Source organism: Simochromis diagramma, unplaced genomic scaffold (genome assembly GCF_900408965.1).
Source record: "Simochromis diagramma unplaced genomic scaffold, fSimDia1.1 OVJJ01000421.1, whole genome shotgun sequence".
NCBI lineage: Eukaryota > Metazoa > Chordata > Actinopteri > Cichliformes > Cichlidae > Simochromis > Simochromis diagramma.
In genome coordinates, this window is record NW_024387250.1 from 7,268,791 (window position 1) to 7,295,382 (window position 26,592).

Genomic DNA, 26,592 nt, shown 5'->3' on the forward strand with positions numbered 1-26,592 from the left:
CATTTAAGCTCACACCTGCTCTTCATCCCAGACTCATTCTTTTTGATCATTGCCAACATTCTTTTTCCCTAATTTTTCCGAAATGAATGCAAATAATGAAATGCAGACATAAATCATGTTGTTAAGTGATATATCCAACATATTTCCCTAAATTAATGACCTGACACAAAAAGAAAGTAAAGGAATAATTACAATCAAAGTGTCCTCCTTTATAAAAGTAATACAAGTCTTTTCTCTGACCCCTCTCCACAGGATTGGCCTTCTACTTCTGGACAAGCCTCTGGACAGAGAGACAACTGACCAGTACCGTCTGATTGTCACAGCCTCAGATGGTCACCCTGGAGGGGTAACGGACATCTAAACTATCTAAACTGATGACCTGATTCCTCAGGGTTGATGGTCTTCAGACCTTTTGAAAACATTAATCACAAGCAAAATATTCTCAAACAAGCTTATTAATTTGTGCATTTGGCTTCATGACTCCACATGCTACTTATTCTGGTAAAATCTACTTGTGTGTTTGAGCTCTGAGAGTATCATGCTGTGATTTTTGTGACAGACTGTCATTTTAGCCCATGCAGTGAAGTTAGAATTGTTTGAATTTGGCTTCTCGGCTTGAGATTTTCACTTATTTTTTTACAGTGAGTTTCATTAATAACTTCTCTGGTAGCAGTTGTCTGTGTGATTATTTTTCCCCACTTGTGTTCATCTGAAATCGATTCCAGGTCTGTCTATTACTCATTCCCCTTCATTCAAATTAGAGTGAGTGTCACCGGCCAAAAAAACACTCTCACTAATATTTTGTTGGTCTGCCTTTAGCTTGACTTACAGCACAAATTTCCATTGGCATTGTTTGTGTACACGTATGCAGTGTCACAACATATAGTTCTGTCCAGAACTTTGTTCTGACAATTTGTTTGTATTGATGCTGGGAGAGTTGCTGAGTAAAGTCTTCTCTAGCATATAACAAGGATTCTCAGTGGGATTAAGTTCTGGACTCTGTGATAGCCACTCATTTACAGTTTGAGCATGATGATTCCTGACATCATCAAGAAAAAATCCATTGATGGAAAAAACCTACTCATGGTGGAATGTTCAGGTAGTTAGCTGACCTCATTTTCTGGGCACATAATGTTGTTAAACCTAAACCTGACCAACTGAAGCAACCCCAGATCAGAACACCATCCCACAGGCTTGTATAGTAGGCACTAAGCATGGGTGCAATACTTTATCCACCTGTCATCCTATGCTGATGCACCCATCACTCTAAAACAGGATAAATCTAGACTCATCAGACAACCTGACTTTTTCCATTGCTACAGAGTCCAATCTTTATGCTCCCTAGAAAATTGAAGGCTTTTTTCCCCTGATTACCCTTTTTGATAAGTGCTTCTCTTAAGGCTACACAGCTGTTCAGTCTGAACCTGTTGAGTTCTCATCATATTGTGTGTGGAAATGCTCTTTTATATATATTTGTGAGTTCTTCTTTTTCCCCCAAACACATTTCTTCCTTGAATGATGATGGTTCATCATAATCCTTCTAGCAATATCAGCAGTGTTTTTAGTTATTTCCTTTCCTTGAAGCAGGCCGATAGTTTGACCCTCATGAAATAGAGTAACATCTTTTCCGTGATCAGAGAACACAGATCAGTTGTTTAAGAAATGAAAAGCTATTCAGTGCATCAACTGGGGTTACAGTAAATAACCTGTTGCCAGCCACTGTAGTAATTAATGACTCGTATACCTATTTGCTTGGTTAAATTGAAGCAAATAGGTAAGACTTTGTTGGCCAGGCAGTACATTTTGGGCCAAAAAGTGTTTTAAAAAGCCTGAAATAATTCACCTGGAATAAAATGATAGTTTTTAACTGACAAATGGCAAATACCAAATGCTAAGACAGAAGTACCTTAACCAGCATATCGTTATTGCCTGTTACTAATATGCAGCTTACACAATGCCATTTCGAGCATAGCTCTTTGTAGTGCAAATGGATCAAATCAATTTTACCTACAGCTACTTTTACCTTTTAGATTGCTCTGCATATATTGTACAGTTACTGTATGTGTGTTAAATACGTGAGTTGTGTGGTAATAAAAGCATCATGACTTATGTAATAACGAGTCTTTTAATATAGAATGACAGAAAAGCACACAAAAAAAATCTTGGACAGATGGATATTTAAATGAGTACTGCCACATAGTGTCTTCCATTTAGAAGTATCACAAGTAGTTGAGTCCTTATATTCACAGAGCTGTTTTTTGTCATTTTGGCTGGAAAAACTTCAGGCATTATGACAAAAATTGAATGCTGTCTTCCATGAAGAGCAGATAATCACATAAACTGTCTTAATTTAATTACACTTCAGCTCACTTGGCACTTTTTTTTTTCTTTTTTGCAGCTGTATCTGTTCCAGGCAGAGGTGAAATGTGGTTTCCTTTTTAAGATGCTGTGTCTGATAGTCCGTGAACATTAGCTGATGAGCTGTCAATAGGGTGATGTTGATTTCCACCCCCTCTCACCTGCACACTCATGACAACTGAGATCTACAGCTAATTTGTATCTGCCGGCAAATATAATGTGTTGGTGTTGTGGAGTAATACATGACAAAGAATTTGTAGTATGTCCCAGTAATTGTGAGAGCAGTGCAAAGGAGAACATAGTGCAGCAGTTAGAGAGGGAGGGGCAGATGGACAGTGGTGGGGTCAGAGAGGAAAGAGCAAATAAATAAAGAGCATGTAAGATGAGGTTTCACCTCTCAGAATGAGGTAACCACAAGCTGATGCTCTTTGTCCTACCTACTGATGGACAGTTTGTACAAGCTAACACCCTTCACCAATAAATTGCGTGTGTTTATGTGTGTGGGGGGAAAACACAATAAATTGTTGGCTGACTTGTGTGGGCTAAATGTCACAACTTGGAAGAAATGTTGTCACAACAGGAAGAAAGTTGAGTGAGGAAGACGGGGTAAAGGTTTGTAGGAGAATAGAGGCGAGGAAGTCATTCAGTGCAAGAGAGTGCTGCCTAGACAGCTGGATACAGGAAAGGATCAAAATAAGCACAGGAGGAGGGGGACAGAAAAGAGATGGAGAGCGATAGAGAAAAGGATGGGGACACCAGGGATTTGGATGTGTAATTAGTCCAGAACTTTGGTATCCATGGAAACCTGCCACAAGGAGCTAGCAAGCCAACTTCCCCCTGGTGCTACTTCCCTTTGAGTGCAGTCAAATCTGGACACACACATGCACGCACGCATTTTCCTTCACGGTATTAACTCTTTCTTGTACTCGTGGATGAAAAAAATTGTGCCCATCTTTGTGGTAAATTTAAAAGTGATCTCGACTGGACAGGCTTAGATCAAACACTGCCAGACAGACATGTGTCCCAAAAAATGGTATGCTGGGAAGGGAAAAAAAAGGAAAGAGTAAATGACTCCTAACAAGCTTATCATATCAGTCCCTGCAACATGGCTTTTGGCTTGGATGGTCATTTAAAAAAAACAAAAAAAGGAATATCACCCACCTCTGGATCTTTTAGACTGTGAGGACATAACACAAGGCATCACAGAGCTCCATCTATAATAGCTGCTCATTAATCATACTCGTGTCCATGGTGGTAGGGGGTTTTGGCTTTGATAAGGACACCCACGCCAGGATGAAGACACTAATTGGCTTCAGGTCTTTTGCGAAATGAAAACTACGCACAGCCTATCACAACACTGCCTCCTTTAACTTCCTACTTTCAGTAGTGATATAGCAACAAACGCAGGTTTTCGTGATAAGTTGCAGTGTGAAATTCCATGAAAAGGCCGATTATGTATGTCTCAGAAGGTAGTACAAAGAAACAACAATGGTGGAGGTTTTCCCAAAGGACGGTGAGATGAAGGTGACATTAAGTAGGTCATTTTCTTTGTGAAATGTGCCGCTGAATGTCTCATCTGTCGGGGCAGCTCCAAACAGCTGTCTCCCAGGAAGTTTTTCTTTTGCAAGGCCCAACTCCTCCCACAGCCTTCCTATCCTTCTTCCCCCCAAAGGAGACCATTTACACCATTATTTGCATACATGCTCCTCCCAGGGCACTGAGAGATTATAGATTGTGCATATCCAGCCAATTTTCTATGTTGATTTATAGAAGTGCTAAAGGTGTGTGTGCTGTGTCATTGTTTGAAGGTTAACAGCAGCACAGTGGCCCACACTGGCCTTGTAAATGAGTGAGGAAGAATGATGTGATGGATCTAGTTTCATGCTTTTAGCCTCCAACCTTGTACAATTTTCTCTTAATAACTACTAACAGGGCATCTTTCCCAAGAAGGAATGAAGAAGTTCTCTATGTGTTGTATACAGACAAGTTGCTTATGTACATTTGTACACAATGGTGTACTGAGTTTAATTATGGTCCCTCATCACTTACAGTATGGAAAGCTGGCGTGTATGACTGCCTTTACGTTACTGAATATTACTGAGAATCCCGTTATCAGTATGCACATACAGTATGCACCCAAAGTGTTTAAAGGCATTTATATAATAGAATTTTTTTTTAAATTCCAACACATTTACTTGGTGCATGTGAGTTTCTTTGTCACAGCTACAAAGCATTATAATAGTTTGATCAAAAGTTGACATTTTGAAACACTTTAGCATTTACAGTAGTTGTTCCAAGTGATTGTGCTTTTTATGCAGAATCATTTTTTGTGGTTGGCTTTTAACATTTTCCCTACACTAGGAATAATTTTCTGAGTGAATTAGTGTTTTTGCTGGACTTGGTTGAAAGTGATTTTATTTTAGCTGCTTCTGAAACATACAGTACTGTGCAAAAGTCTTGAGCCACCTCTCATTTCTTGACATTTGGCTTCCAAGGACCAGGCTTTCTTGTAATTTTTTTTCAAAATTAAAAAAGGTAAATTAATTTTCCAGGCTTTCTAAAGGTCATTCAAACTTTTTCTTACCTGGTCATTTTCAGAGGAATGTTTTTCTTTTTGTTTTGTTTTTTTGGGCAACTTCCCACTGACCTATGACTCTTTCAAGCATAAAACTGAGAATTTTAAATGGTGTCTTTAGGCTCTTTGTTCCCATCGTTTTTAGCTGAAATTTTTAGTCAGAAATTGTCTGGGTAGCAAGAAGCCATCCTTCAGGAAGGGGAATAAAGAAGAAAAGGCTGAGGTATACCAAATTACATAAGAGCTGGACTGAAAATCAATGATAAGAGTTCCTACGGAGTAATTCATCCAAATTTGAAATCTTTGGGTAAAATCAGTATTTAGTTAGCCAACATTTAAAGAAGAGCTTTGAATGTCCTTTAAGAAGCTTGGAGAACTATTCCTGGATACTGGTTTTGTTTTTCTTTTGTTTTTGTTTTTTGTTTTTTTAAAGTGACAAGACAGCTTGGTGAAGGGATTTCAGGCTATGCTGAAAAATAAAGGTGGCTGATTCCAAACACATACATAAATAATTATAAGCTTGTTAGAATTGTACAAAGTATTTAATTTTTATCTAAATGAGAGCTCATGGATCCACTCATAAATGCTAAATGGTTCTATTTATCTCCAACAAAATGTATTTTGAAAGTATTTCCAACTATAATTATTATTTTTAATCGTCAGGTCTCCAAAAAAGTTGTCTGATTATAATCCTAATCCTTTTTAAAATGTCTACTTGAGCATGACACAGCTTTTAACAGTCACCCTATGAATTATTCATGTCAAAGTGTATTTACTCAAATTACATTATATCACATTTGATGCCTTTTTAGTTGTGCTTGTCATCTTTGTTTATGAAAAGTGAACACTCACTGTGAAGTGAATAACATTAGTTGTATTGTGCTCTCTGTTTGACTGTTTTTCCTTTAGACAACCACAACTACTGTGAACATAGTTGTTACTGATGTCAATGATAATGACCCGAAGTTTGACCTCACCATACCTTCAAATTTTTCTGTGCGAGAAGAAGAGGCCAACTTGTTTGTAGGACGAGTAAGGGTAAGTGTAATGTCCCTCTGTTCTTGCCTTGTAAATCTGATGTGTTCTGTTCATTGTTGCATGTCCTCATATTTTAAAGGAACACTGATACAAGACACTGGTTAACACGTCTGCTTGACAGATGAAAGATTCCGAGGTTTTCTCAGTCACTGCCTTCTACATGTTTTGTTTTTTGACTAAAGTATAAATTTGAAGTAGATGGACAATTTCTAAACAGTTTCTAAACAATGGCCTCATATGGATAGAAAAAGGTTTACAGATTTACCCAGCAACCACTTTACAAAATCTCCACGTACATAAAATTTGTTATATCAGTTTTTTTGTAATTGCTCATACAAAAAAAGAATCTTGCCTCCAAAGGTAAATAGGCATAACCAGATCAGTGACATTTGTCAGGATATTCACATTTCATATTAAGCAACCCTTCACATTTTTAGTGCGGAAATGGGCTGCTGCTAAATGTTTCGAGTTTATGACGTGTGAAATGCGACAAAAGGACATATGAAGGAAGTTTGGTGTCTGGATGCAGTAGAGCTCCCTTCAGTCTTACTCCCAAGTATTTCCTCACAAATGCAGCCAGCAGCTAGATTAAAGCTTAGTCCACCACACTGACTCTTCCTCAGCTGGCTGCATGCCAGTTTGAGTTGAGGCTGCGCCTTTGTGACTGAAAAGAAAAGTACATTAAAGTACTTAGCGCTACAAAATCCTGCTCTCCATGCGCATGCACACAGAGACACCACAGATTTCCCTTGTACTAGCCCATAGTAACTGATCGAGAGCGTATTGGGGCATTTTGTTGAGTGCAACACTGTTAAAGCTGCAGAAATTGCAGGGAAAAAAAGAATAGTCATTCTTATATAATGTGATGTTTTTAATTTTAGTCATTTTGGTGATATTTGGTCACATTTCTCATATGTTACACTCCATCAGGCAAAATCCTGAAAGGCAGTAAGATTCATCATTAAAGGAGACCTGCTGTTCTTTTATACGTACTTATTCATAATAGTGTAGCTTCTTACATTACAAAGTCCTGAAAATCTATTTTTTTTACAACTGGCAACCAATCACAAGAAGCCTGAATAAAAGGAAAGAGGAAGTGACTTAAAATGGTTCATATAGTGGACAAATTGAGGGGCTCCATCAAGGTCTTGTATGAAAAATAAATAAATAAAAAATCTTATTGCTATACCAGTCCAAAAATAAAAACATAGACTTGGAATTTAGGTGAAATTTGTATGTGTGTATGCTAAAATACAATTCTTAAATCATTTTTCAACATTCTTCAAAATCCAATACCACTTTTAAATTCTGCAGGCTTGCACTGATATAGAACAGATGATATAGTGCTGCTCCAGTTTGTTAATGGCAAACTACATAAATACATTTCTGGATTGACAACTGATAGTTCTCTGATTGAGAAATGTCTGCATTTAGCTTGCTTAAGGATTAAAGCTTCCAGATATTTATAATTTAGTCCTAAGATAGTTGTCTAAATATTGGCTAAAATCTTAGTCCTAAAGTATTATTTCTATGTCCACCCTAAGCCTGTGTGTAGGAAATCCCTTTGCTTTTTCTCGTTTATCTCCTTGGTTTAATCCCGTCACGGAGGAGTGACATTTTGCTTATTTTCTGTGGAAGGAGCATATATTTGCATTTTTGGAGATCTTGCTCACTGAACATTATTTGAGCGAACATGCCCTTCAGGATGAGGGGCCTAAATAAACTCTGTCTGTAACGCAGATAGCGCAATTGTTAATTTTCTTCTCTTTTTTGTATTACATTAGGAGTCGTGTCTAAAGTAGTATTTGTTATTGCAGGAAAAGTGCAAATGCGTATATAATGATAACTGTGGGCTTTTAGCTTAAAATATAAATCACCACATTTCACCAAAATGACATGTGCCATTTGCATTCCAGTTGACAAGAGGTGCAATAATAGATACCTTCATCACATTTGATATTAACCTTTTTAGCCACTTGGAATCATCAGTAATGTACAGCAGCAAGCATGAATACATTAGATAGAAATATGCAGGAGAACATTGTTTAACTGTGTGAGGTCAAAAGAAATCGAACAAAAATAATAGGTGGCTTGGTGTTTAATAATAGAGTTTATCTTAGATGAAAATGAATTGAGCTTCTGGCAGTTCGATACCTCTGCTGCATTGAGTTCATACACTGCGATGGCACATGACATCTTGGCAAAGAAAATGGAAAAAGAGGGCAAAAAAAATCTTACCATCCAGGGCATTGTCACTTAACATACATCGCTTAAACATTTCTCTATGTTTCATCATCTATCCTGAAACACCAACCAATGTTTAGTAACTTGCAGCTTTCTTTCAGAAAACCTAGAAAACATCTTGTGATGTGGAGATTTTATAGGAGCCTTGTACTGTGTGCATGTCTATAACTGTCTTGCGGAACAAATGCTCTCCTATCAAATCAGTAACCCACAGCTTACTGTCACATAATGTGCTAAGTGACAGAGGAGGGAAGGGTGGGATGCTGACTGCTGGCATAAGGCTTATTTGTTTTAATTGAAGTATTTCACATTCAAATCTGATTTCCACCAATAAAATTGGTTCGGTTTTCCTGTACTACTTTGAATTCACCTGTAGGAAGAAAGTTACAATCCAGCCAGCCACAAAGCTTTAGGCAATTGCCAACAGTGGAGATGATTGCAGTGGAAATGCATAATGCTATTAAGTAGCTTATTGCTAGCCTTAAAGCATTTCGGATTATCGTTAGCGTAACTGGAGCTGGTTCCCACCTGTTCTTATTTTGTACACACTCATATAGACTGCAGATGATTTACCAGGTTATCACAACTGACAGCTTTGCCGGTTATGCTAATAGAGCCGTTTGTTCTGTGACTTACAAATCCTAACCATATAAGCCCATTCTATTTGCTCTTAGCAGGGAGTCATAATCTGAGCACGCAAATGACTGGAGGACAGATAGATTAGCGCTTGTGTCGCACACATCATGGAGGCATCATGAGAAATTGTTGCTAATTGGACAAGCTGTTGAAGATAGTTTATTTTTTACCACACAGATTCCTTGATAAAGTGAGTCTGATTGTTCAAGACATCTGAAAGAGATGCTACGCAGCTCTTTACTCTCCTCAAAAACACCCCTTTAGATGTTGTTGAGATGAAGACATCAGTGCTTGAATTTATTTTTAAAAATACTGTAGAGGACAGAGAACAGAAAAAAATAAGTGCAATAGAAGGGGGCAATTCAGAATGAATTTTAGGTTTCAACATTAATGATCCAGAACAAAACCAAAATAAATAAATAAATCTACTAGACCCACACCAGCAGAGCACAAAGTAGACTCATTTCCCTTGTACTATATTAGAGGTCTGCGTGGGTCTGTTCTTTAAAACCCACCTACTCAAGCTGTTTTTGTGCTGAAGCCACCTGTACCTGCAGGATCTTCTATTGCTCTCAGAGTCACTATATAGAGCCTGCCCACGAGCTCACAATTTAAAACTCGCAAGTTAGATTACTAAGAAATGCTGTCCAAATGTGTCCCCACAGAAACTGCTTCAGTGTGAAGAAAATCTCATCATCTGGATCATATAATGTAATGCTGAGGTTGGAGTGGGTCTTGAAAACAGATACATAGCCATTAATATCCCAAATGCTAATTTAATGTAATGTTTTGTCATCTGTAACTTTAAATGTACATATGCAACTCTGCAGTTCCCTGAAAAAAGCTGTTTCCTCCCTCAATTTCCACAGACTGTAAATATTTCAGATACTTTACTTAGTTGGGTTTTTGTTCTTGTTTTTTAAATATAGCCGCTGCTTTTATAGACACGGGCTTATATGTAATGACCCATGATTGGCTCTGTGGTATTTATTTGAACCCTGCATGATCATAATGGCACCACAGTAGCATTCCCTTGGGTCTTTAGTTCTCTGATAATTATTGTAATAATAATTTTTTTTTAAAAAAAAGGAAAACCTCTGCATCTCAGTTATATAATCAGCTCTTCACATGATGTATTTGATGAATATTTCTCTCTTGGAGTATTGATATATGTAAATGGTTTCTCGTTGTTTCCCACAGGTTTTTCTAAAGCAGCTTCAGGAATGAAAAGAAGTGTATTGATTGCATTTCATTGATGGCTCATTTAGCATAATATTAACTGCTTCCACCATTAAAATGTGGCAACTCGCTTTGGGTTTTGCAGCGTTTAATGTTAATTGTTTGAAATCAGCAAGAACAAAGGCTGCAAGTGTCAGAGATCAAATAACCAATGCTGAGGTCAAAGAAAAGACTTAATTCAAGTATAGAATTTATGTGGGCGAGCCGCTTAGATATTATGATTCTCTGCATTTCTGCACTGAATAAACAAAGATAAGCATTAATCTTCCCATAACTGAGCCCTCTGATCATTTTATTTTTTTCCCAGGCCACAGATCCAGATGCAGGCGCTAATGGCCAGGTGCGCTACCGGATCGTGAATCATCCCGACTTGTTTACAATAAGCGCTAATGGAAGCATCTACACACGAGTGCCACTTGATCGGGAGTCAAGAAGTCAGTATGACTTGGTGGTTGAAGCCTCAGATGGGGCAGTAGACCCGCGACGGACCTCTTTCACTGTCTCAGTCCAGGTCACGGATATCGATGACAACAGCCCGGTGTTCTCCCAGCAGACTTATGTGGTGAATGTGCCTGAGAACAGCCCTGTGGGAACTGTAGTCCTGCAGCTAAGTGTAAGAACTTGATGTCCAAGCGATTTTCACCAAATGTCTCCTTTCCCCTGATGTATGGTACAGGTGTTTGTGTTAAAAAGGCTTTTGGAATCTTTTAACTTCAAGAGCTCGCAATTTAGCAGTTTAAAATGTCAAATGCTTCCAGACAGAGGCAATTATGCAGCCAGCAACATATATAATCTTTTATGCAGTGCGGTGACAGCTCTCTGTGCTTTTTTTTAAGAATAAAACTGAAAACTTCCTCAAATTGTCAAACCGGCTTCAGAAGAGAATTGTTTTTCGATCCTTCACAACCAATGTTAATAGAATGTTTATTGTTTGTTGTGAAAGAAATTGAGAAAAACGTTTTATTTTTTTTTTCAATTGGTGGAATCTGTCTTTGGCATCGCTTCAACCCTGTCAAACAGCAGTGCATTTGTTTGCGCCGAAGTGTAGTGTCGAAAAACCCGGTGCACGAGGAGCAAACGCGAGCAGAGGGGCGAGTAATTGCTGGGCTATTGTGAGTGACATCTCCCAGACGGGGATAAAGCTTGAGGGGGAGGGGGAGAAGAAGGGCAGGTGGGGGCCGAGGTCGAAGGGTGTGAGTGACAGTGGCACTGTGACACCATTAATCTCCTAGACGACACATTAACTCTGAGCGCACCAGGGTGGTTGGCAAAATACCTAAATAGCACAGGTGAGAGAACAGAACAGAGTCTGTCTTAGTTTTTTTTTTTTTTTTAATCTCACACAAAAAGAAAGAAAGAAAAAGTGACTAAGATAAACTATATTGTATTAGATAGCTATGTATGTGGGTTCCTCAGTGCATATGTCTGTCTTCCCCTGAGGATACAACCTATCAACTTTGAAAGTGTTCATAAAGGAATTTTTGTTTTTCAGATTTTCAAGACATTGGCCCTTTAGCAATAATCTTAAATGTTGTTACTCAGAGTATTTCCACAGTTTAACTTACTTTAGTGTGTGTGTGTTAGTGTTTTCGTGCAGATGAGCATGTTTAAGTGCAGACGACACTTGGCACTCTCAATTCTGTCAGCTCTGAGGGTGTTCATTTCATGGCAAATTTTGATTTAGTTTTAGTCATAATATATGGCATCTGAATTGTATTAGTTTTAGTTGACTAAATATCATAAGGTTATGGTAGAAATAATAAATATAAAGTGTAAAAGTTTTTCCTTAACATTAAATGCAAAATGTGTCCTTATGTCAACTCTTCTCTTCCTCTCAGTGTTGGCATTTTGTTGTTTTTGTGAAAAACAGGAAGCACAGGAGAAACAAGGTCCCAAACATTCATGGTCTTAATACTCAAAGATTTCCGTTCGCCTCAGCTGCGCTTTGTGTTTACTCTTACTTAACAAATGTAATAACTCTTTGTAAGTCTTCTTTCTGCTTATGAGTGAAATACTGTGTAAGTGGCTAACGAATCCCCCAAAAACATGTCCTGCATTATGCTGCATCTAATATATCTCCTATTGAAGCAGCCATCGCTCTACTTTGCAATTTGTGATTTAATGCAATGAATTCTCCATAGTGATTTAATTTAATCAGTGTCTGATTAATGACTGATGCAAGTAGCTCCTACACTGTAAAAAAAGGGGCATCACTATTCGTCGTCTATGGCCTATGCTTACCAGCTTATATGAAAGGTTCTGATTTTGAAATTATAATGTTAGGCTCGTCCTCTCTCCTCTTTCATCACCTTACTTTCTCCAGTGTTAATGCTTTCCTTTCCTCCTCCTCCTCCTAGGCGTTAGACTTAGATCTCTTCTCCAATGTCACTTATCGGATCAAGACTGAATCAGCCAGGCAGCTGTTTTCCCTGAACCCTGTAACAGGGGTGTTAGCTGTACTGCAGACCCTGGACTTCGAGTCCCTGGCAGCTATGAACATGGGGGCTTCTTACACATTCCAGGTAGAAGCTGTCAACCAAGGAGGGGTCATGCCTCCTGGGCAAGCTACTGTCACAGTCCACATCACGGTAGGAGCCTCCAGATAACTTGTCTACCAAACCCTCCTATGTGTTATTCTCCTTTCATCTACCCGCACTGTCCCTCCGGATGTGCAGCACTGACAGTGAATATGTAGTGAATTGTTAGCATAGTTTTACATTAGTAATAGCTTGCATAAGCCACAATTCAAAAGGGGATTGGAGAATAGAGACACATTACAGTATTGTACCTGCACTGCTTTGTGATGTTAAATTCAATTTAATGCCATTTATTGCAAACGCGACTGCATTCCCTTTGTAAACCACGTTTTGGCCTCCTGACCTGCTCGTCCTCTCAGCATCACCGGAAGGGGAAAAAAAAGAATTGATGGATATGCGTTTCTGTCTGGCACACAGTGCTATCCCTGACTTGAATGACTCATTAGCTTTGTGACAGCAATTATGTCAGGTTTTTCAGGAGCTTGTGTTCCCTTCCCAGCCTTTCAAGAGATTAACAGCTGAATCCCAACGAAAGGATTAGACACCTTGTATTGTGATACTGTTCATGTGTGTATGCGTGTGTTAATGGTTGTGCGTTTTAACTCTGAGGTATTCTTCAAAATGTGTTCACATTTATCTCTGTGTATGAATTCGGTCCACCCACAGTGACTGTCTCCAAGTCTGTAGAATTAAGCTTTTGATATTCCCCAGAATGAGAGCAAGTGCCTATCCAGCATGCTCACCACATGGTCTGCCAACCTGTAGAGTGACTTTGTCCTCTGATAAGGAAAAGCTTTGTTGCATTCTTTTTGCTGTCACCCAGGAATGGTGTTTGATAGGATAAACATTGCACAGCTACTGATATCAAAGCAGCGACTGCTATTTCAAATGGCGGATATGAGTTAGAATGAGTCTAATGGATTCATACAGGCTTCCAGGGAACTAGGGATGGAGATAGAGTTGATTCCACTGATTTTACTTCCTTCCCCGTGTAACACCTCCGGAGAGTTATTTGAAGTCATCTATGTTTGATTTTTTTCCCTTGTATTGTTTTGTTATTGCCTCCTTTATCATATACTTTGCTGTGATGGATTAACTGCTTTCCTTGTGCTGCTGTTTTGAATCTCCCAAAGTTTTTCCTTTTGTTTTTAACTTCATAAATGCACATGTTTGTATGCGTGTGTGTGGCAAAGGTGTCGCATGTACTCTACACGTACATGTAGCACATACATATGTGCAGACATGGCTTCCTTGTGAACACTTGCAGCACAAGGATCAGACTTTGTTGTTCAAAGCAAGGGCTGTATCATAGATTTTCTGCTAGGAAACACTAAACCTGTGTATAGATCAAAGGGAGACTGCCCTCCACCACTGAGCTTATAGAACACATACTGTTGCCCATGGCTCAGCCAAAACAGAGGAAAGTAAAGAGAAAATTCAGGAGAAGGAAACATCAGGCTCCAGTAGTTATAATAGAGTTAAGCTATTCCTGAGAGATATGTGAATGGCTTACTGAGTTTTTCATTTTCACACAGCAAAGCAAGGTTTGCATAGTTGACAAGATTTTCTTTCTTTGCAGACTCAAACATGGTAGAGCTTTGCTGTGCATTGTTAACTAGGAGAAGGTGATTAAAGCTGTGCTGTTATGATGACACTCTCACGTGTTCTAGGGAGCAATTAATAACTGAATGCTGATAAAATAGTTTTCTTTTTTTTAAATTTGTAAATGTTGGAACACAGATACTAGCCTGAAAGCTCAGCATACACATACACATTTACATAATGATCTGATTAAATATTATTGTTATTAAACTAAATTTTGCCATCATCTGTTATTCTCATCATGTGTTAGTGACAGTAAATGTTTTGTACCTATCCACTGTTAGCAGGTCCTGTAATGTTTATCTAATAAAGGTAGTGGCTATTTCATTAATTAGTTAGAGGCTGGACTTTCTTTTGCCTTCCAAACTGCTTTAATTCTTCAAGAGTTTTGAAAAAGTTTTGAAAACATTCCTCAGGGATGTTTAGTCCAGAATGACATGATGACATTTCACAGGCTGCACGTTTATAATGTGAATCTCCTGCTCGTGTACCTTTGAGACGTGATGATGGATCAAATCATCGCATCTCAAAGGTGTGCTCTTGCTTTGAAATCTGGTGACTGAGGAGGTCATTTGTGTAGAGTGAACTAATTGTCATGTTAAAGAAACCAGTTTGAGATGATTTTAGCTTTGTTTATGCTGCTGGAAGCAGCATAAACAAAGCAGTGAGGTTTTGAGAACATATTCCCATCGCCACCAGTATAATGAATTGTTGACACAAGGCAAGACAAATCGATCCTTGTGTTATCCAGGGAAAATTCTGACCCTATCATTCAAATCAAAACAAAGCAGCATTTTTTTTCCAATCTTCAATTGTCCAATTTCAGTGAGCGTGTGTGAATTGAAGCCTTGGTCTCCTGTTCTTAAACTATAAAAGCCCAGATCAAGTACCACCCCAGCATTAAAAGCCCACAATGCATCACAGATGCTTTTCTGCATACCTTAGTTGTAACAAGTGGTTATTTGAGTTTGAGCCTGTAGTCTGGCCACTTTGCTCTGAGCTTTCACATCAACCAAACCTTTTCACCCAAAGAACTGCTGCTCACTTGATATTTCCATTTAATTTTCAGACAGCTGCTGTGCTGTTTTCACATGCCTTTATGTTGCACGTGGATGTATTCTGTTCACTATTAGGAATAGCGTAATACACACTATTGGGCACTGTTGGGCGTTACTGTTCTTAAATGAAGGTATTAAGTTAAGTGACTAAGCTGAGACGTCTGCATAGTGAGCAGATATTACTCTGTTATCAAATACATAATAATACTTTGCTAATGTTAGATGAGCCTCTCCTCTGTATTGCTGGCTCTAGTAAGTAAGCAAGTTGAAAAGACTTACTCTTTAGTTTTCTTATGTATGAAATCCTGACTGAGTTAATCTGTGTTTCAGCACTTCTAAGGCAAAAGCAAAAGCGCCATGGACTTGGCTGTTTGTTTGCTAATGATATGTCTTCTAGCGTAGGAAAAAAACACCAAATGCATATGTTAACAAGGCTACAAACTAGAGTTTATTTGGGGGACTTACTTGCTCTGCCAGGGGGCATTCTGAATTACTGAAGTGTTAACTGAAGTCAAGTAGAGCAGCAACTGCAAAATCTACCATATTATTAATTCACCATGCAAACAGCATTAGAAAACATAGTGGTGATAGAATATTGCTGAATTCATTTGGCCCTTTCTACTCCCTTCTGCTTTACTCTATTAATACATGAAGTAAAAATAAGCTTCTTTTTTTTTTTTTTTACTGATACCTGATTTGCTTTAACATATGAACTGCAATGTTTAGGTAAACAATGGCACTAAGATATTAACTGATCTGTGTTTCATTTCAGGACATGAATGATTTCGCCCCCATTTTTAAGCAAGACCTGTATAAAGGCATGGTGGCACCCAATGCAGAGAAAGGAACAGTTATTACCACAGTTTATGCTGAGGACCAAGACCCACCAGTGAGTACTGTTTGAAAAATGCTGTGCACATGTTATGATTAAGATATGCAACAGTGGAGAAAGAGATGAAAGGGGGGTGGGGGGCTCTGATTGATGATTTCAGACCTACATGTTTCTGTCAGAATGTCATTTCACATGATGCATTTAAAAGATGTTTTCAGGACCTCAGTGCTCTTATTAGAATTGCAGTGCTGTGTGAAAGTTTATTCCAAACCAACTCTAACTGCAAGGTGTGCATCTCCATTTGTATGAGTCATTCACTCGCCTCAGAGTGTCAGATTTCCTCAAACTTCTTTGCCTCACTATCTGAGCAGGATCTGTTGGGAGCTGTCTTAATATAGTCTGAAATCCAAGGAACATTACTCCGTGCAGAAAAGAAATTGTGACAACCGAGGGAGACTGGAAATGTGTAGATAGTACAGTTTTTATGAATTCTTGTCTTAGTATTATTTAGCTGAGAAAATCTTCATATTTTATTGGACTTGGTCACCCAGCAGTGTTCTCGACTGCACTGGTTTATTCCTCTTGGCTTTTATGTGTGATTTTTATATTTAAAGCAACATTATCAAATTACTTCAGTGATCAAATTCGATTATTGATTTATCTTTAAAAACTTTCAGAGTCAAAAATAGAAATCTGAATTTCCTAGCGACCTCCTCGCCATGTGCTAGTCGTGTCCAGCTCTGGATGTTTTTTGGAAAGCAAACTTGATGCTTCTTATTAATAGCACAGCCGCTGGTCGGATCTCACCAGGTCTGAAGAATCTTGCATTCTCTCTCCAGCATGTAAGCACAGAGATACTGATTCCTGTCAGTGCCAGCTGTAGGTGGTTGAGCATCTCAAGAATGTCACAGAGACTAGTGCACATCTTACCTTTCCTCCCAGAGAAAACACTCCCACATCCTGGGTTTCTGTCTCACAGGAGGTACACCTGTCCATCAGATAGTTGATAGTGAACTCCTAAAATCCAAACCCTGTGTATCATCATTTGTAAAATGAAGTCTTGTTTTTTCTTTCATGGTCACTATTCTAACTGACAAAGATCTAGCAGCACTAAAACACAGTTCGGAAATCATCCATATCTTCCCACAAAGGCATGGAGTGACATGGGAAAATATTTTAACGGAAAGAAGTGTTGGTTTACTAACAAGGGCTGACTAACCCAGTTTCTGTCATGGACACACCTGTTAGGTGGAAAGAGTCTAGTGATTTCTAAACATGCCAACAAATGTCCGTCTCTGTTAAGCAGGCTAGCAAAACCCCGCCAGCATAATAAAGAAACAGAATTGTCATGTCAATCTGACACATGTAAGCAATGAGTGTGTTTTGTGAAGGTTTTAATGCATTTCTCCTGAATGAGTTTTTCTTTTTTTTATTATTTTTGTAGAGGACATTTTGTACTTTGTTGTAAAGCTAGCATAATACCTGTCCACCTGCACCTTAGCAGAAGTGATACTAATGGGTTTTAAAAAGTAACTGCATTTTCTGCACACCACTCAACCCCATAACGTCAATGTTAATATCACCCTGAATGAGAGAGGAGATCACCATGGAGACAAATGTTCCAGTATAAACCTTTTATTCTTCAGGGGAAGATTTAAACAGTCTGTTATTTTTGAGTCTGTTGTTTTTTCTTTCTTCTGTGATTGGGTTGATCACGGCAGAGGAAGTTTTCTTCTTTTAGCGATTCCCATTTCCTCAGTAACCTTCTAGTCACTTACAAGTCAAATGAGTCATTTGTAATTTCCCAAAACCAACAAAATAAGTCGTATTGACGTGTTGACTTTATTACACTCTCGGATCAAGGCTTGCTTTTGTGTTGCCTGTCTCTGAAGCATTGTTCAGTGCCTCTCAGGGCTTCTGAGATTGATCAGTTTTAATGAATTTGCTATTTTTATGTTGAAGAGAATTAGAAATAAACACCCACACATCTTATTTTTAATTGCATTTTCTTCACTTGTTAAACAGTGAGGGTGATTTTTGTTTTTTCCCCCCCCCTCTCTTACTGCATTTGAGCATTGCTTGTCATGCATGACATTTTGGGCGCCTGTTTGCAATGTTAACGACAGTGAGTTCACTCAGGCTGTGTCTATAAAAAATTCATATCCCATGTGTAGAATGTCATACAAGACCAAGTGGTTGTGCAGCTGAACGTTTCTGTGGCCACGGCAGACAAGGACAAATATTCCTGTAACAACACTCAACAGTTTACATATTTTTGTACATCTCTCCTGAGTTATGTGGTGCACCAATTGCTTTTAATTTCTAGTTTCTCAAGGAATATGAGGATATAAAGAAAAGCACTCTTTTCCAGTGAATAGTTTTGCTGTCTGGGTTTTTATTTTTATTCCTATTTATTTCTTTATTGCATTATGGTCTTATTTTTTTTTTTTATTCTGTTTATTTATAACAATATGGTCTTGATATTAAATTAGACACTTCAAATGAGAAATTATGGGCACAAAAAACAGATATTGGCATTACCAGAGCAAAGCTGCTGCCATCACTGCAGAGGTCTTACTACTGAAGTTAGTGGGGGATATTTTTTTTCCGTAATTGGTGGTCCTGGTCTGACATCTTTTCAATTAAATGTCAGAAAACAATCTGAAGAGCTTTTAGAGATTGGATTTTGTTTTATCCCCTTAGTGAATTCACTCAGATGGTTTTGTAACCTCATTTTTGTTAGTAAGCCTCCCAAGAGATACACTGCTACTACAAGCTTTACCTCTCTCTAGTTCCAGGTTTTACCCAGTCCCCGAGGAGCAAAAGCTGTTCAGCCAAAGAAGGAAAGCTTCAAGAAGATTATTAAAAATCAGACTCAGTTTTAGGTCCACAAGGAGGGAACTAGAATAAGATAAGCTATAGAGATGATTAGTAATCAGCAACCATGGTTAATGTTAATCAGAGGTTCATATTAAAGTCCAGGCTGGCATTAATGAATGCAAAGTGTGTTACCTTGGAGACTAAAAAGATGAATTTATGAATTTTTCTTAATATTATTTCCAGTTAGATTACTAGATTTGAACCAATGAATAACAATGATTTTATTTAGGAGTATCTGATGAGAACCAAATTATGAGGAAAAGCTCTCAGTTCTTAAAATTGACAAGAACTATTATAGAGACAGGAGCAAATTTTTTAAACATAAGCCACTGCAGTTCTGTTGCATAATAAAATAACAAAATATAACATTTACGAGTCGTGTTGCTAAGCAAGTACGTTTACTAGTCCTTTATGACCTGACTGCATTTTGTATCAGATTACCCTGAAGTACTCTGTTTTCATCATTTTTCTTTTCATTTGAATATGTAAAATGTGGGGTCCAGATAAGTGGATTGTTATTGCATTGATATTGTTCGTGCTCTTCTTTCTCCTTCCTCCAGGGTACTCCAGCCAGTTTGGTTCGCTACAGAGTGGATCTGAACAGATCGCCATACAGTGGGAGTATTTTTGATGTGGAAGCAGAAACAGGGAGAATTATCACTAAGGTCAACCTCAATGAAGAGCCCAGTGTCACCTTTAACGTGAGTGACAGCCATTATGTCAGCAGAGGTGGTGATGAGGTGCCTTTGATTAAAGTGTCAGTGTCACTTAATGGTTGTAGAGATGAGGCAGAAAAAAAGATGTGCTGTTTAAGCTTTTAAAGGAGTTAAAGCTGAATTATGTTTCGGTGGGTGGTATGTGTTATTGTGATCTGTATGAATGCCTGGACCCAAGGTTTCACTTTAACAGGATGACCACTGCTATTTACCTTACCTGTCAGTGCCTTAAATGTTGTGGTTGAGTAGTTTATAGCACATAAGACAACCGGTGTGCTAGTGGCAGTAAACGGTGTTTAGTTATGATTATCAGCTTATCTTATGATATAAGATACAGTTGCTGCGCTGAAAGCCTGATTGTTACAGGACAGTATATAACTGGGGAAATAGGCAGTGATTGTAATTCATGACTGACATAATTCTGCTTTAATACTCTACTCAATAAAGTAGCACTTTATTTGGCAGATAAAAAAAGCCATAAAATCTATTTAAAAAGATATTTATTGGCTTAAAAAATTCACAATAATTTGACACGTCGAGTTAGTAATGACGTGATATAACATGTAATCATGACGTGATTGCAGCAGTGGAACTGACAATTGATTATAATGGTATAATGATAAAGTCATCATAGTCATAGTGCTGTCTTTTGTCTGTCTGTCTTGTTTTAAAGTGATACAAGTTCCACTAAATTTTAGTGGGTTAGAAATGTGTGTAGTCTTTTTTAAAATGATACTTTAAAATCAAATAACGTTTTGATTTTAACTAACTTGTCTCTGTGACAAATAATATAGAGTTTTCTAGATAAAACAAATCCCCTCCCAGGCATTTTACATAGAGCTATTTTTAACAATTTCCAGTGACTTTACATAGGCTTGTGGGTGTGAACACTTGAGCATGCGCTGCAGGATATTGTGCCCTAATCTGTCTTTTTTTTCTTTTACTTACACTCTTTTTTTTTTTTTTTTTAAAAAGAAAAAACATTTTTATGTTCATTCTCTTTCAGCCCCACCCTCCCTTCCCCCCCTTCCCCGAGCTCCTTTCTCCACAGTCTGTGAATGTAGATCAATACGTTCATTCTCACTCTCTGGGAGCTTTGCAGCCTGCTCGCCACAGCAGATTTGCCGTTGTGTCTTTATTAGGATGCCGAACATGTTTGCAAAAATGACTGGCAATCCCCAAAAAAGGAATTATTTGTGCAGAGAGCAGATGTTGAGGCTAAAAAAATGTATTAATTTAGTGCTTGCATTTGCATGTGTCTTTTGTTCACATGTTTTCTCTTGCTTCACTGCAGCTCTTTGTGATAGCCTATGACAATGGGGAGCCAGTGAAGTCTAACAGCACTTTGGTGGAGATCACAGTCCTTCAGCCTTCTCGCATCCCAATCTTCACCCAGGAAGAGTACACGTAAGTCTCCTTGACACGGCTGTTGATGTAGCTGCCTCCAACCTGTAACTTCACACACCAAAGAGCAGTTTAGGCTGTAGTGCCAGACAGGGGCAATAGGTGTAAAACGCTGGAGAAAGTGGACAAGAACACCTGAAGACACATTTGTGTCTGTGGTCACATCACATTCATCTTCCCCAATATTCTGATCAATATTTAAGCAGTTGGTGATATGCACAAAGGGTTTGAGGTCACAATTTCATGAACATTTATAACTGTGTTAATGATGGCTTTACAATACAATACAAGACAATTTTATTTATATAGCACATTTAAAAAACCACAGGTATGCCAAAGTGCTTCACAGAATGAGTTAGAGCAATAATAAATACAAATACAAAACACAAAATACAAATAAAATATACTAACAGGCGGGTCACATAACTAACCAATAATACACCAGGCATAGTAGGCACAACCCGAAAGGCTGAAGGTTAAAACATTATAAATATTAATAAAGCGAAAAAGATAACTTACAGTACACCAAAAATGCGGGCTCTAGGAGGCGGGGAAAGCAAGGCTAAACAAATAAGTTTTTAATCGAGATTCAAAAGATTGAATTGAATCAGAACCCGAATACCTAGAGGGAGGTTATTCCAGAGGTAGGGTGCGACAGCGGTGAATGCGCGGTCACCTCTGGTCTTGAGCCGAGATCTAGGTCGCACCAGGAACATTTGGCCCGCTGATCTAAAGCGCTCTCCCAGGGATATAAAAGCTGAGGAGATCCGTTTGCGTTATTGTTCTCATGTCATGAATATTCTGCAAAGAGGTATCATTTCTAATACGGCGTCTCCCAGCTCCATGATGCTCTTCTCTGTGCTTGACTGATCACTGAGTTTTATGTATAAATATATATTAGAGCTGCAGGGTAGATGCTGCATATCATCGCTGCTGTAAATCACATTTGTGTCTGTCTGTGGGAGAAACAGGGCTTTCCTCTGAGTTTATTAAGAGTCTCTTTTGACAAGATTAACCACTTAGACTGTTAAACTTGCAGAGGAAGATGCAAGATGAGAAGACATCATCTACAGTGGCCTAAGATGACTAGTGGATTCGCATACAATATACCCTCTATAGACATGCTCATCTACAAGGTTGGGTGGGCTGATAATACTCTGACTCAGAAGGAGGCCAAGAAGTCATACATAATTGAATTATATAAATGTAATTAGAATTAAACTATAATTCAAAATAAACATGGATTATTAACCTGCCAGCTGACACTGCTGAGAAAAATATTCTTTGATGAGGGCAAACTAGTGTTAACGGTTGTTTTCTATTTTTTTTATTTTTTTATTTTTTGCTGCTGTAGGTAAAGTTCTGCAGCATTCAGACTGTGAAGCGTTAAGGTCTGATGGCATAGTTACCTGGCACATTGCGGTCATTAGGAGCTTAAAGTAAAGCTTGTTTTAAGTGGATTGATTTACTAGCTTCTATGTCAGTTAGACTAGGGAGTGTTGGCAAGACTGTCTTCTGCAACAGAGTTCGGTAGGCCTTTATGCATAAGACAGGGAAAAGTAAGTCCTCACCAACCTGTCAACGCAGCACTTTAGGTTTTATTTCATTGTTTGTGCCTGGCTTTGTCTTTCAGCCTATCTCACCTTTGGTAATTTGTACCTGGTAGAGTGTGTGTATATGTGCATTCCTCATATGGTTCAGTGTGTGCACACCAAATAAATAATTCCCTGATGGTTTATAATCCAGCACTTTGCGTGTGTGCTCACGTTCCTCCGTTGCTCAGCTTTATTCAGTGATTGATACACAGGCACAGCAACATAGCTGTTAAAAGGCTATTGATTAATGCTTTGAATAAGTGGTATGTCTGAAGCACACTCAGAAGGTCGAGACCACAGGCATAGACCTCTGTAGGGTTTCACATTAACAATGCTAACCGAACGCAGTGGAAGGCCTGCTGTAAATTATGAGCCGTGAAAGCATTAGCCAGGTGCTTGAGCCTCTCCTGCTGGACAAGGTTCTCTCCAGTGAAGAGTATCCAATCTGCTCACTCGCAATGATCTGTCTCTTCATTCCCAGTCACTCTGTCTCTCCACATTGTCCTCCCCCCCCAAGGAACCTTCTGAACACAAATCACTTTCTAAATGTCCACTGAAGATCTCGTCTGTCTCTGTGAATTCAGTTAGTTATAGCAGCAATCAGGTGAGCTATGCCTACAGCACCAGAGCACACAATTAAAACAACTCTGCAGGGCTTTGGCTGACTTAATGATTTTTTTCTACTGCTTTATGGTTGGTCTCCTCCATCTGTCAGAGGGAAATGAGAAGCTCCCAGTCAATGCTGGATAAAATAAATGGCTTATGCCGTAGTTGCTGCTTTAGCGGCATGTTACCACTTGCTTTTCAGAAGAGTTTAGATAAACATCTTGTTGTTTTTGTCTGTCTGAAATGTAGATAAAAGCATTATCTCAATATTTACTTAAACCTATATCTACTATGAAGCCATTTTCTCGACGCAGTACGCAGTTTAGTGTTTTCTTATTGAAATATGTAAGACTATCCCTGAAGGTCTTGCTGGATGCTGAGTGGGAGCGTGTGCTGCTCTATAACTTGTGTGTACCTTTCAGCACTGATCATGCCTTTCCAGATGTGCAAGCTGCCAATTCCATAAGCACTGGTCCACCCACATAGAATCAGAGTTGTGGGCTTTTGATCTGAGAGCTAATAACAAGCCACATGGTTCCTTCGGCATCAGTGTTTTCAAAAAAAAAAAAAAAAAAGTTCAGATTGTGATTCGCTTGACCAGAGACCAGTTTCCATTTTGCCTCACTCCCATTTAAATGAGCTTTGGTCCAGAGAGGATGATGTTTCTGGACCATGTTTACACATGGCTTCTTCTTTTCATGGGAGAGCTTTAACCTGTAACTGGGAATAGCACGATAAATGGAGTTCAGAAATAAGAATTTGTGGAAGTTTTCCTGATCCCATGCAGTGATTTCTGTGACAAAATTGTACATTTTCAATGATTTGTTTTCATTTTGAATGATCATATTATGCCCTGTAGATGATGAGATATTCTAGTTTTCACAATGTCATGTTGAGAAACATTATTCTCCACAATTTGTGTATGAAGTTCTTTGCAGATGATGAACCTCTGTCCATCTTCATATTAGAGAAACTCTGACTCTTTAGGATGTTCTTTTTCTACCCAGTAATGTTACTGATCTTGTGCTAATTAACCTGTTTGGTTCAAAAATGTTCCTCCACCTGTTTTCATTAGTACAACTGACTTTTTCAGGCTTTTTTTTGCCCCTTTTTGAGACATATTGCTTGCCATCAATTTAAAAATGAGTCAATATTTTTCATAAAATAGTAAAATGCCTCAATTGGCTATTTTTAAAATATGTATTTTGTAAGATTTTGACATTCTACACAGAATCTCAAAGTTATTGGAACTGAGATTGTATATTAAACTTGATCTTTTTCCCTTCTCATCCTCACTTTTTCTTCTCAATCACACATCGCAGATTTTCTCTTCTTTTTGCCTTCTGAACTGTCAGACCTTGTTCCTTGCTGACTTGTTGATTCAGCAACTGGAATGATGTAATTACTATGCTTTAGCTTTTCAAGGCAACAGGATGACAAGTATTTGACACTGTTTAAATATATTATATGCTTGAACTAATTCTCTATTCATTTAAGGCTTTTCCAGTGTGTTTTTATGTGAAAGATTGTGAAGAGATTAATTATATCAATGTGAATGAGCAGACAATGATTTTGCTCAGGTTTTTTGGGTGATAAAGATTTTTCTGGAGCTCTATCATTAAATCAGAGTGAATGGCTCCTTTAAATGGAACTCACGCACACAACCCTTTAGGGAAGTCTTTAGCACTGGGCACATGGGAAGCAACTGAATATTTACTGAATATATTTTTTCTCTGTGTGTGTGTGTGACTAGGGAGGAGGGCTAAGCTGCTATCTAACATGGACCCACTATGTGAATCCTCCTTCTTGTACTGAGGCTACATCTCTGGCCCTATGTTACAAACCTGTGATCTGAGCAGTTTCCCGTGCTGCTTATCTCCCCCACGGCACTTCGCCTTCTAAATCTACTCTAGATCACATGAGACTTTTGCCTCACTGCTTCTGAGTATGTCATTTTGCTCTCCTCCACTTCATCCTCCTCCCTCCCCCCTACCTTGCCGAGCTCGCACATCCCCCGAATTTTTCCTCTCAGCTTATATCTCTGTCCGTTTCTTTCTCACTTTGTCTTCTCCTCATTTTATAGTTCTTCATTTTCTCCTCAGCAAAGGGATGTATTTCTGTAAATGTCAGCTGTCACTTTGGTGTAAGTTTTGTGCTCATTATAACTAAATGCTCATTGCATATATGTTACATTACTAAACATGTAATGCTATTTGTTTCCGGGTGTTATTTTAAGCATATGTCTCTGGAAATAATTGTGTTTTTCTAGCAAATATTCAGTTTTATACAGAGTATTTTCCTTCTACTTTGTGTTGTATCAGAAAAATAACTATCTTATCATAAATGATATACATTTCATTCTACCTGCACACTTTCCAGGAGATTGCAATAGTTGGCCTTTTTTACTAAATGGAAAGAATATCATGTGGCCGTTACGCAATACCTGTCAATAAATAGTTTAGTAATCTTGGTGAGAGCACTACAGCACATCAGCAAGCAATGCTCTTATTTTTAATGCTAGCACAATGAAGAGTGTCAACATTATCACAATAAACAACATAGTGTCACTGCTTGTGCTTGCACCCACATTCCCACCTCAAGTAATTAAACCATTACACAAAGTGGCAGTATGCTAAAATTACATGTGTGCATATCCTTTTTTTGCATCATGTAAATGAACATAAAAACACTTTTAAACACTCAACCTTATATAAAGTTACTGTTGTTGTACTTTTCCTTTTATAGTTGATTTTCAAAAAGTTTCAGTCCAGTACCTGAATATTTTCAGGGAATTTTTGTTATTTAAGCTACTAAACACTGACCCGTGAATCATTCAAGCTGACTAAAGGCACCAAAGTTAAGGGCTGACCCAGGGAATGTAGGAAAAGAAATTTTAGGCACATTGTCACCAGCAGCTTGTCACAAAACCACACAATATGCTCCCATTTCTTTAGTTGAACCTGTGAAAATGGCAAAGACTACCCAGTTTGGCAGGAATTAAATAGTTCTTTATGCCTGTCAAACTGGCATAAAATGCTATACTAGGTATTTCCCAAATACCAAGTACCTATACTAGGTGACTGTCAAAGAGCTGTTAGCTGACAACTTGGCATATCTCAGCATGCTGTGCGTTGTAGAGGACAAAAGAAGCAGCATTAGGCCTAAAAGGAACTAACAACAGCAGATGAACGCCGTGTCTTTAAGAAATAAAGGGAAACATTGATTGTTACTGTACTACTGGACCTGAGACACCTGAGACTGGTCCTTCGGTT

The 26,592-nt window shown here is 38.4% G+C and overlaps 1 protein-coding gene across 2 annotated transcripts in view; it reads left to right on the plus strand.

Moving 5' to 3' along the window:
• Nucleotides 1-26,592, plus strand: part of LOC120714798 (protocadherin-15-like) — a 224,120-nt gene that overhangs the window by 149,371 nt on the left and 48,157 nt on the right. For both annotated transcript variants that reach the window (XM_040001273.1, XM_040001274.1), the window contains exons 18-24: nt 253-346; nt 5,843-5,971; nt 10,398-10,703; nt 12,448-12,678; nt 16,060-16,176; nt 19,560-19,700; nt 21,010-21,122. In XM_040001273.1, coding sequence (XP_039857207.1) covers nt 253-346; nt 5,843-5,971; nt 10,398-10,703; nt 12,448-12,678; nt 16,060-16,176; nt 19,560-19,700; nt 21,010-21,122 — 1,131 coding nt within the window. The remainder of the gene's footprint in view (nt 1-252; nt 347-5,842; nt 5,972-10,397; nt 10,704-12,447; nt 12,679-16,059; nt 16,177-19,559; nt 19,701-21,009; nt 21,123-26,592) is intronic.